Source organism: Anomalospiza imberbis, chromosome Z (assembly GCF_031753505.1).
Source record: "Anomalospiza imberbis isolate Cuckoo-Finch-1a 21T00152 chromosome Z, ASM3175350v1, whole genome shotgun sequence".
NCBI classification, from domain to species: domain Eukaryota; kingdom Metazoa; phylum Chordata; class Aves; order Passeriformes; family Viduidae; genus Anomalospiza; species Anomalospiza imberbis.
In genome coordinates, this window is record NC_089721.1 from 45,564,387 (window position 1) to 45,576,478 (window position 12,092).

The 12,092-nt window shown below is 37.0% G+C and overlaps 1 protein-coding gene across 7 annotated transcripts in view; it reads right to left on the reverse strand.

The window, feature by feature from the left end:
* Positions 1-3,796: 3,796 nt before the first annotated feature.
* ADGRV1 (adhesion G protein-coupled receptor V1) overlaps positions 3,797-12,092 on the reverse strand; it is a 305,664-nt gene continuing 297,368 nt past the window's right edge. For all 7 annotated transcript variants that reach the window (XM_068175720.1, XM_068175721.1, XM_068175718.1 and 4 more), the window contains one exon: positions 3,797-4,258. In XM_068175720.1, coding sequence (XP_068031821.1) covers positions 4,140-4,258 — 119 coding nt within the window. In that variant the 3' untranslated portion in view covers positions 3,797-4,139. The remainder of the gene's footprint in view (positions 4,259-12,092) is intronic.

Below are 12,092 nucleotides of genomic sequence, written 5' to 3' on the forward strand. Positions count from 1 at the left end.
AAATCCCTGCATGCCCAGATCAGTGGTGCTATAACACAGGCATGAACACAATGTCTTCAAAGCCTACCTGCTAAGCTGGGGAAAAACAGCTCCAGCCAAAACCCATCTGTTCTTACCTCAGACATTGTTATGAGACATAGGAATACGTATTTTCCTCCACATTTGCTCTTCTTGTAAAAATACTGTATCATGAACACAACTTTGACTTGATTAAAACCAACCAAGCAAAGTCATTCTCAGGGTTTTTGGCCTAACTTTTAGGCTGGTTTACACAAACTGTCTTCTCAGTTTCAGTATATTATTAGTCTCAGGTATTAGGTCAATAATGCTTGTGTATTACATTGCAATTATTTCCATTTATTTATTGTGTACCAGAGTGTTACACTGTAATTATTAGAATGTATTTATTGTAGAGAAGATAACTTTGAATCATAAAATTAGAAGCAGAAATTCTTCTTGAATGTTTTTCTGTAAAAATTAACAGAGTAACATATTGAACAGATAAGCCTAAGCTTGCATATGCTACTTTCACACGTTACTGTCCATACAAGTAACACAAGAGCAAATTCTGCTGCCAGCAAACTTGAAATACATTCTGATTTCTTAGTGATTCCTTACACTAGTGCTGGTGAAACAGAGTCTACAATAGTAGCCCAAGGGCCAGAGCATAAACCAAGCTATAGAGAAATGCATCTGACATCCGGATTTGCCTGAATTTAAGCAACTTTCTAGTCTAACCATGATTCTGACATGATCAATCAATTTAACATAATTTTATGTTGAGCGCATAGGCATTTTATTGTTGTAGAGCTCCCAATATAATCTTTACAGATCAAAGCTCTCACTGTGGAGTCCTCAGCAGGATGACTTGAGCTATAGAATATTGGAGAGCTATCATTTTCATGGTAGAGACAGAACATGAATATATTGGGGTCATCAGCTGGGTTCTAAAAAAATTAGTAATCTGAATAGTTCTGTTCAAGTCACTGACATGGAGCTTTAGTTTTGCTATACAGCAAGGACAGTGAAACCAGTGGCTTTCTCTAAAACATCACCCAAAAAATGTCTCAGTATTAAATTTAGTATTTTTCACCAGTTATGCATTTGAATGTGAAATACATTCAGATATCTTTCAAAAGAGGTGAATTACATTAGCATGTGAACAGTACACTCTTGAAACAAGTCCTTTCATCCATCTGATTTACATATATATGTAAGTAGTTTAAAGTGAAATTTTCTGGAAAAGGGATCTCCTTCACACAGTGAACTGTGAAATGTTATATATTAAGTATTATTATATAATATTAAATTATAACAGTATAATACATAGGAAATATAATAAATTATAAACAAATATATAACATTATAGTATTGCATAAAGCATAATATATTATATTATTAAATAATATTTGAAATATATTATAGATACATTCAAATATTGTAGTAAATGCTGTTATTTAATATTATAGACATATTAAGTATAATATTAATTATTAATATTAAATATAGTAAATATTAACTACAGCTCCTTCTACACTTCAAAACACGTAAAATGGCTTCTTGGGGAGAAATTATCTTTTTTTATAAGAAAACAGAAGAGGCAGCAAGTGTTTTTCCCTACAGAGGGGCAAAGCAAAGGCTTGTGTGAGTCAGTCAGCATGGCAAGCTGTGTGGTAATGCTTGGTTTGAAAGATAGCTGGCTGCAGATTAATTCACCTCATAGAAACAAAGAAATGTTTACACTCTCAATCAAATTTAAAATAATTCCTGAGATCAAGGAGCTGCAAGAGGTGTTCAGTCTGGTCGGGTTGAGTTACACCAAGTGTGAAGGTACTGGTCCTGCCCAGGTGTGGCTTCTGGGTACACCTGACTCAGAGCACACAGATGCCCTCCTCCTGGCTCTATCTTTGCCTGTCCAAGTAACAGCAAAAAAGAGGCTGAGACTTGTTTTATTAAACCTCTGAATCTCCTACAGACAGAATATTTTTTGCTAAAAAATAATCAGTTTAAGAACAATAAGAAAATTCATCTCATGACCTTAAACCATGTGAGTACCATCTAGAGATATAAAGTTCAGAAAATGCTGGCAGCAGATGCCATCCTACTGATCTGCTCTGAAAATGCTGATGCATTTACAGTAAATCCCTAAGCAGGCCAGTTGTGCAACAAGTTGAAATGACATAAGTATTAACATTTATGGTGATGAGTCAAATCAAACAAACATCCTCTTTATAAGCTTTCTCACGGCATGTAGTAGCATGTACTGCAATTAATGAAACATCTATAACAGCTCACAACAGAACAAGTGTTGCAATAGATCTGTAGGGCTAGGTTTCACATTATAGGTTTCACTATTTAGTAGCAGATGAGAAGGATCAGCACTCACAAGGTTTACTTCATTTCAGTTTATTCAGGAAAAATGAGCCAGATTTCTTGTGAGGAAAGCAAAAAAAAAAAAGTGCCATATTGCAAAATATCCAAAACTAATGTTAACTGCACAGTCACAAACTCCAATGATACTTGTATTTCACTCAAGTGCTCAGAAAGTCCCTTTTCATCAGGTGTACTTTGGGCAAAAAAGTGAATTATAAAATTTGCTTTGATGGCTCACTTTTGTATAAATTTGCCCACTTTATACATCTGTATGCATCTATATATGTGTTGTGATGCACTGCACTCAATTTTAACAGCTGCCCCTTCTGCTCAGGGTCTTTCTGACCACCCTGTGTGTTGCCCAGAGTAAGGAAATGCTTATCTACTGACCCCCACTCCCACCTTCAAACTCACATTAACTTTTGACATTTTCCAAAAACACTTGGCTTTGTTCCCTCTATACCATGAACAGTATAAAGAGACCAGTACAAATTCCTGTGTCAGAAATTTTAGACTCAATACAGCAGATCATATACTAGTTATATACAGACATATTCTTATTTCCCAATTCAAACATATTCTTAAAAAGCACTTGTTTAAGGGCTTTCCTGACTAAAAATAGTTTCCTGTGTCTGTCAAGGCTTTTGCAGCATTAGACCTTAAAGTTGGTGTCTGTCTTGGATATAGGTGATGACTGTAAACTGTGCTGTCATATTAGCTGTTATAGAACAGAAGTGATAGAAGTGGGATTTGTTTATTTTGTTGGTTTTGGCTTTTTTTAAGCTCAAAAGTTAATCAGATACAGCAAAATTTGCATATCATTCTAGAAAAATTCATGGAAAGATTTCTATAAGAAATTTTTTCTTTTAAAGGGAGAGATTGTTGCTCAGACCTTACCCAATGTGAAGCCTTTAGCAAGCTCCTGAGGAATGCATCCTGACTTACATTCTCATTTACTATAAGTCTGTACTACACTAAGAAACCCCCAGAGGAAAATTCCCTTGGTCTCCTGCTTTAATGTGTTTTTCTTCCAGACTGTCTGTGCAAAAGCAGAGTTAATGATTCCTAAAAGATCATATTCCCAAAAGATCATGAAATACTTCCTCTGTTATTTTTTTTCTTCCAAGAGGGGAAGTTAAAGCACACAGCTGCCAGTGGTTTCACTCTTGTTCTTCATCTCCCCTTCCCTCTGTGTTTCAGATCATTGCATATTTATCATGTCACAATTTAAATTTCAAACTCTTTGGATCAAGGTTTGTCTTTATTTGAATTTGTTCACAGATCTGGGTACTCAAAAAAAACAGTGAGAAGATTACAGCTTAGGAAACTTAGAAAAACTGTGCCACTAGAACGCTTTCCTATTCAACAGGGTGTCTGCATCACCTTTCATGTTCATAAACAGTAAGGAGAAATAACAGACTGGTTTGTATCAAACAGACTCTATTGCTTTATTAATCAGTGTTAATGTACAGGTTAATTAAAAAAAAAGGTACAGTTTATGAAATGTACCCTCTACTTACAAGATACAAATCTAGACCAATTGCCATGGTATCTATTGATGCTCACCCACTATAAAAAAATTTACAGTTTTTTTTCTGATATACAAAACCTCAAGCAAACATTCCTTGTTAAACATTCAGTAAAGATAACAGCATCCTACTACAGTTTCATATAGTGTTTTAGTGCAAAAGGAAGTACAAATATAAAAATACTGAGGCTTGAATAAAAAACCACAACAACAACAAAAACCCAAGCAAGCTGTGGAGTTAGAGGTGAGTGTCAGCTATGGGTATTCTTCTAAGCTCTACGATCTGGGAATTAGCCATGCTGCTACCATCCTGGCTGCCATGACAAGACTCGTTATCACTGACACTGAGACCTGCACCTGAAATAGAGAAAAAACAACAAAAATAAGTGAGAATGAAATTTTGACACAGAAACAGGGATACTCTGTCCCACTCTGCTTTATTCTGATTATTGAAATGTTTCCCTACCCTGCAACCGCGTGGCAAGTTTCCTCATACTAGTCTACCATTCTGAATTCATGGATTATAACATTAGCTGACATAGCTTTGTACCATCCAGATATGCTTTTTCATAATTCCACTGTCATTCACTTTACTTGGCCCAGGAAGTGGTACAATAGATATTTAGAGGTTACCTTGAAATCAGAAAAGCATAAATCAAGGCCTGGCTTGGACTGGGTTCATGGTCTGGCTGTTAGCATCTGGTACTTCCAAGGACTTCCTCATGAAAAAATGATTTTTAATGATACAATTTCAAAGTTAAATGATAATTCCAGCTGTCTTAATAGGACAGTAATTTCAACATGAGAAAAGATGCTGAAAAAAATATTCTTTAAACCCATATTTGACATAAACTGTTGCATTAAGTTTTATTTCTGCCGGAAAACAATACTAGAATTTGGTCCAAGGGAACCTCCAAAACATGTCTAAAAGAGACCTCGGAAGGCTACCTTCTCCATCCTTTTGTCATAGGACTTCTGTTAGCTTTCTGCTTCCTATTTGTTTGATGGGGATTTCATTTGGGCTTTTATTGTGGGGGAGGTTTGAGTTGATTAGTGTGAAGATTCATAATCCTGCACAAGTTTTTATGAAATGCAAATTTTTTTCAGACCATTTTGTCACAACAAATCTGTTGAAACTATAAACTTCAGTGCTTTTTCAGCTCCTCTCCTTGAGCTAGAACAAATTCTACCCAATACATGGGTTCTGAGGTCTTAGGGTGTCTAGGCTTTAAATTTGTTGAGAACTGCACATCAGTATAATGAGGCATGAGGATATCAATACGAATCACTTTCAAGTACAATCCTGCAACAATGCCATTTACAAATTATGGGGAAGTCATTTGTTTTGGGCAGAAGCAGATCTGTAACCACATGCAGTTCAAGGCAGTTACAAATGAATGACATCTGGCTCAAAACAGCCCTGAATAGGGTATGCTGGGAGAGGCAGTGATTTGCATTTCATACTGAAAAACATTTTCTAGAGTTTCTATCAGGTATACAGTGCATATCTTATTTCTGCCTCAGCTGACATTCCAGTTTTTGATTTGTTTGACAAAAGAAAAGAGTGGTTAATTTTTTTTTTTAGTTTCTTCACCTTTTTCTATGCTCTCTGCTGTTCCACTTTGACAAAGTTTTCTCTTAGCACCCTTCCACACACCACCCCTCAAGCAGAAAAGAAGTACTGTAAAGCAGACAGCAGTGAGATGCTGCTTTGCTATGGGAAGTCAGGCTGCAATCTTGAATACAGAGTTTGTTCTAGAGAACCTGCACAGAAAGTCCTGTAGGACTAGCCAAGTTTTCCTGCAGAGGTCTGGACGAAGTCCTGGTAGGGGCCAAACTTGGATCCATTCCCTCTGATCCAGGCAAAAAGTGGGTAAGCCGCACCATGATCCTTCTTACGTCTGGTTCTGGTGTTTGGGTCATGGAGGAAACATGTGTTCACTGACACTACTGAGTCCTTAGGTCTGCATGACTCAAGCTCTTGAGAAAACAACTACTGCCAGAGTATGACAGGAGTAAAAATCCATCAACATACAGAGACACAATAACAAAGTCAAGATTAGAATCTGAATTATTAAAATACTTGTTTATAAATGTATTGAAGTTGATTTATATTCCTATGCACATTCAACCTTTAATTGAGCCAGATCCTAATATCCAAAAGGTGCTTGAAAGTCCTGGGAAAAACAGCAACTGTTTGAACAAGTTATTTTGATTGTTTGATATTTGATTATTTATTTGAACCTGTAATTGAACCTGTAATAGGGAAGATGAATCAGACCATTGTATTTACCACATGGAGATGGACGATCAAGTAAAAACCATGAAGTAAATAAAATACTTCAAATGAAGAAAGAATACAATACTTCTTATGTAGTATACTAACAGTCAAATTAATTCAAGACATTTAGTCAATCTGAAAAGGGTATGAAAAACTGAACCCCCCCACCATTTAAAACCATTTGAAATCACATATGTGATCACCTTGGGCTCAGATTTCAAGGTGAACACTGAGTGTTGGTGTTAGAAAGATATTTGTCTTACCAGTGGCTACACTGGTAAAGTGGCAACTATTTAGCACAGGGTTTCTTTAAGAATCTTTTGCTGGGCACTAAAAAGATCAGGTATTGGTCTAATGGTATTATACTATTTATATTCTTAAATGTCATATACGTGCAAGTTTTGTTCCTGCTCAGTGCAAAGTCAGAGATCTTTTTTGCTACAGAGGTTCTTATCAGGAACTTGGAAGTCAGAGACTGATACTGGGTACTTTAGGTTTACAAGGGCCTTGCTCTGCTGATGCTGCAAAGACAAACTGTGTCAGAGCTGATCCTTTTTAGGAATAAGAACTGAAATGTAACCAGGATACCAGCTTACCAAACAGTCGGCAGGCTGGAAAGGGTATGACTGTTTACACAACTGAGTTTCACAGAGTTCATTGGTCCATTGTTTTCTCAGATTAGGGTGGAATTTAAACTCAATCAGATCCCAAGAAAGCATGCACTCTTCTAGAAATGCTGGAGTTGGATGGTAGATATGTAGCAGGGACTATTACTTTTCCCCAGTTTTTGAAGAAAAATAAGCAAGAAAATGAAGTCTTTTTTTTTTTTTTTTTTATGCAAGCACTAGCTGTGAACTGAAAAGTCTCAGGTGAGGCTTCAAACCCAGAGGGGTTCCTCCACTGACATCTGCTGGTGAAGGGCTACACCAGTGCATCCATATGTGCCCTGGGACAGCAGCGGTTATCATCTGCTTGCTCAGAAATAGCTCAGACTTTCACTAAAACATTTTAACGGAGAGAGTCTGTTTTGTAAGTACTGTACTCATATCACTAGGAAAATCTTTATCTCTCAAGCACTTATATCTTGCTTAATCTGTCATGATTTTATTATATGTGTGGGATGCATATGAATAAACTACACAAACCAAATTTAGTTCTTCTTTCAGGTTTTTAACTTCACAGAAATTGCACCAACAGACATCCAGCTTCTAGAAATAACATTCAGATTGAACTAAAAATGCTTACTGGGCATTGTGCAGTCACATTCAATAACCATCAGGTAACATATATGTGACAACCACAGATGAGAAAACTGAATGAATATGCAAACTAGCTATCTTTCCTTCCTTTCTTTTTTTCTTTGAAGCGAGCCCTTCAAAATAAAGATTATGTAAATTGATAAGGAAGGAACTTTGCCGACTACAATCTACATGCCTTGTAATAGAGAGTCTCCAGGATGCTGCACTGAACACCCTTCAGAATTTAAATTGCAAGTGTTTTGTCAGGTTCAGGATGACCACATCAGATGCTTTATTCTTAGACCAGGCACCTTCAGTGGGGTCACCAAGGTTTATAAAATGCTGACTTTGGAACTCTGGCTGTATTAGATTGAAAAGCATGAATCATTTTATATAACATTGCTATTGTAACAGCTGTATTTGTATGGGGTTTTAACTACTGACTTTTCCAGGTATTTTCCCTATCAGGGAATCATTAGAATATTTGCATCACATTAAAGAAATACTAGAATATATCTATAGTATTTATCACAATTGCCTCCATTAAGATTAAAGAAAACCACTGAGGTATGAATGTAGCAGTATTCTGCTTAATATGTATCTAGACACTACCATGGTGGGTCACCCATCACCTCTGGAGGAGTTTGGGCCTCCCTCAAAGTCTTTGATGTGTTTTGGTTTCACATTTCATCCAAAGGAATGAATTGGTTTTGTGCATCACAGAAAGGGAGAGGACAAGAGTATTTGTAAGATATAGATGGAAGTTCAGAAATCAGTAAAGCTATCATGCATTTATTCATGCCTTAATGCTTCTCTACCAGAGTACAAGTCCTCAGGGAATTCTGGTATATTGGGCTTTATTCTCAACTACAATAACATATGACTTTGTTGCAATCTGGAAGGCAAAGGTCTTACTAAATTGACTATCAATATAAACCTAGCACAAGAAATCAGAGGGAAAATGAGATCAAGTCCAAAATTTCAGACTTTTAAAGTTATTACTGAAATCAACAAAAACTAATTCACAAATAACTAACTTTGTCAATAGAAGCTGTCTGAATCGTAATAAGAGCCATAAATAAAATACAATTAATAAATAAATACAAATTAATAAACATTTAAAAAAAGCTTTTTTAAAAAAGCACATGTCAATTAGCAGGACATATCCCTAAATTATTTTTCCTACCATAATTGTTTTATTATTTCCTTCACATAAACCACTTTGGAGCTGGCCTGTCTTCCAAAAGATCTCCAAAATAAAAGAAATTACATGATGTAGTGAGCAGAGTGAATCCCAACTGTATATTTCTGTATGGATATGAGCATAATTGATGAAAAGAAGGAATTACTTGGTAAGGCATTCAAATACAATGGCTGTAAGATATAAGAAGCCCACTGTATTTCTCATACAAAACAGAAAAACCCTATCACCATGTGATGCTTGTACAAAGCTAGCATAACAGGTGGCTAAGAAACAGCACACTGCTGTTCACCTTATTTGCTAGAACTGCAGTTGTATGCCTCCATCTGACCCAGCCTGTATTTCAGGTTAATCTGTAATTAGGCCCAGCATTAATGACTGTGGAACCAAGGGCTAAGTGCACAGTTCTGTGACACATTCCTTTAGCAACAAGGTTGAGTGTGCCAGCACAACTATTTATAGGGCTCCACTGCACACTGCAAATTACTGAACACTGACAAGTTAAAAACAAAGTTTTTCTGTGGAGGATTGGTTGATTTTTTTTTAACCTGTCTTCATTTCTACAGCTGAGTGTGGCAGAAGGGCAGGAATGAAATTTTAGTTTTGCTATGACTATACTCATTCCCAGTGATCCTGGCTGCCAGGTTAAACCTTGTGGCTACAAAATTATTCCCTGTGAGCATAAGTTAAAGCCACCTTGAGACAGCTCAGAACTACATGAGCAGAAAGAACAGATGAAGCATAAAGGGGCATAAAAATATTTTTACATATGCCTCTGCTAATCAGTGCTGATCCTTAGTCCTCTGAGTGGGAGCTGACATTTTAGCTCTTATTTATAGATAAGTTTTAGTATAGATTGACAGTTTTAAGGAACACAGATAATGGGAGGTTCTGTTTCAGTTTATAAAAGGTAAAGTTGAAACAACAGTATTTCTAATCTTCCTCCAAAAGCTACACCCCCCCATTTAGCAGTGATAAAACTAGCTAATGTGGGTGGAAAAGCATCTTCTCCCTACTCTTCTAGAATAAAGAATTCTCAGCCTTCTGAAATAAAGTCAATTCCAAAAGGGTTTGAGAAGCTCCTCACACAGCAAATTACAGGCAAGATCAGTTCAGCAAAAAGGCATCTTAGCTGCCTTTACACTTTAGCCTATTTAGAGAAGAGGTCCTCGTCTTCCAATTGCCAATGACCACTTCCTTGGAGCAAGGACTGGTGCTCGAAAGGCATCAGACTAACTCATGTAGAGTGGGAGAGAGAAGGGAGAGGAAAGAAGAATAAAAGGAGAAATCTAACCTGGCTTCTTGTGGTTTCATGTGAGCAATGATGCAATGGAGGAAGAAATGTGGTGTTGAGAGACTAGGAGATGAGCTCATTTCAGTGCCTGCTAGCTTAACTCCTGTTAGACCACAGCACAGTGAATACTTTAGCAGCATAGGTCCATATTGCCAAAGAGAGGAAAAAAAAATCCAGCTTTCCACCACCTCATCTCTCTTTTTATTACTTCCATGTGATTCACTGCCTCCCTCCCCTTGGCCATGCACTTAACTGAACTGGAGAACATGTCAGGATGAAAAGTATAAAAAATTTTAGTTACAGAAAAGCTTGTTGGTTTTTTGTTTGTTTCTGTTGGGTTTTTTGGGTGTGGGGGTTTTTTTGTTTGTTTGTTTTAGTTTTGTTTTTGTTTTAAGAAAAAAATGTTGATTGTATCTGAGACAATAGATGATAAACATTTACTCTGCTGGTCAAAGATGCTCTAACCTTCCGCACCACTTCTTCAGTTCATCTTGTTCAAATGTGAACCTGAAACCAGATGGGACAACTGTTTGGTTTAGAAATCATGGGGATTTTTGCTCTTGTAATACCGCTGGGGACACCATGTGGGCACATGAATAAGCATTGGTGCAAAATTGTCTGGCACTGCTTGAATCAGGAATGTAAACAAAATATTTTTCTCCAACAATGGCCTGAAGTCACTACCTCAAATCACATTAATATGAAATGCCCATAAAAATTATGATAAAATTTTAATAGAGAAGACAATAATAGACTTTAGGCAAGAAAATCAGAAGTTGGTTTTAGACCTACTTTCTCAAAGAATTTAAAACAAGTCAGCTAGGGTTGGAGCTTGAAGACTTAGGAAAAAGTAACTATGTGCTGAATACGTGTTGAACTGTATTATGTTTCAGCTATGGCTGTTGCCTAGATTGTTCTTCATGCCTTAAGACTGAGTCTTCTACAGTTTACTGATGCCAACTGATTTATTTAAACAGTAAACATTGTGTAATAATAGGAGTGTTAGATGTAGATACTTTAATGTCTTATTAACTATCTATGAATTTCCTTAGTGTTGAAGAAGTCAAAAAGTAAAAGCTACCTTCTTACATACTTAGAAAAAAAAAAAGGTTTTCAACTGTAACTTCTGCACCTAGCTTTGAAAAGTCTTGAGAAAAAAACCTGACTGCTAACAAAGTAGAACTAGTCTGCAAAATGTTTAGAAAAATTCATAAGCATAAAACAGATTTTCACCAAACATAGAATGGTTTGGGTTGGAAGGGAACATAAAGACCATCTATTTTCAACCCCATGCCATGGGCAGGAATACCTTCCACTAGATCAGGTTGCTCAGAGTCCTATTAAACCTGGCCTTGAACACTTCCAGGGATGGGGCAGCCACAGTTTCTCCAGCTAACCTGTGCCAGGGCCTTCCCACCTCCACAGAGAAGAATTTCTTCCTAATACCTAATCTAAACATGCCCTCTTTCAGTTCAAAGCCATTCCCCCTTGTCCTGTCTCACTATGCCCTTGTCAAAAGTTCCTCTCCAGCTCTCTTGTAGCCCCTTTAGGTATTGGAAGGGAATCAAAGCTCTCCTGAGTGCCTTTCCTTCTCCAGGCTGACAACCCCAACTCTCTCAGCCTTTCCACACAGCAGAGGCTCTCCAGCCCTCTGGGCACCTTCATGGACTCGTCTGGAATCAGTCCATGTCCTTCACATGTTGAGGGCCCCATAATTAGAGGCATTTCCTGCAGTGTAAATCAGCTTAGGTTATAGAGCGTTATGAAATCACTGAATAAAAATCCCTGTTTATTATGAGAATTCCCAGTCTTCCATCCAGTTTGAATTTCCTTGATATCACTGAAGGTAACAAGCTTCTGAAATTGTGTATGCCAGGTCACTTAATCTGCTGCTCCCATAAATATCTTTCTGTTGTCTCTTGCAAGGCTCAATGATATCCCTAAAGATCATTTAGGTGACCTCCTGCAACCAAGCAAGTCCACTTGTACTTTACCTGGGTGGGCTTTGGTTAGTGTATGCCACATCTTATCAGGTAGGATTCCTTTGCCTCTTTGATTGTCCTATCAGACCTTCCCACGATAACTGATCATTAAGATTTTAATTGGAAATCAGATTATATTAAGAGACTTCATTAACTGTATCTCGTGGAATGGTGGCACCATTAGGATGAATAAAA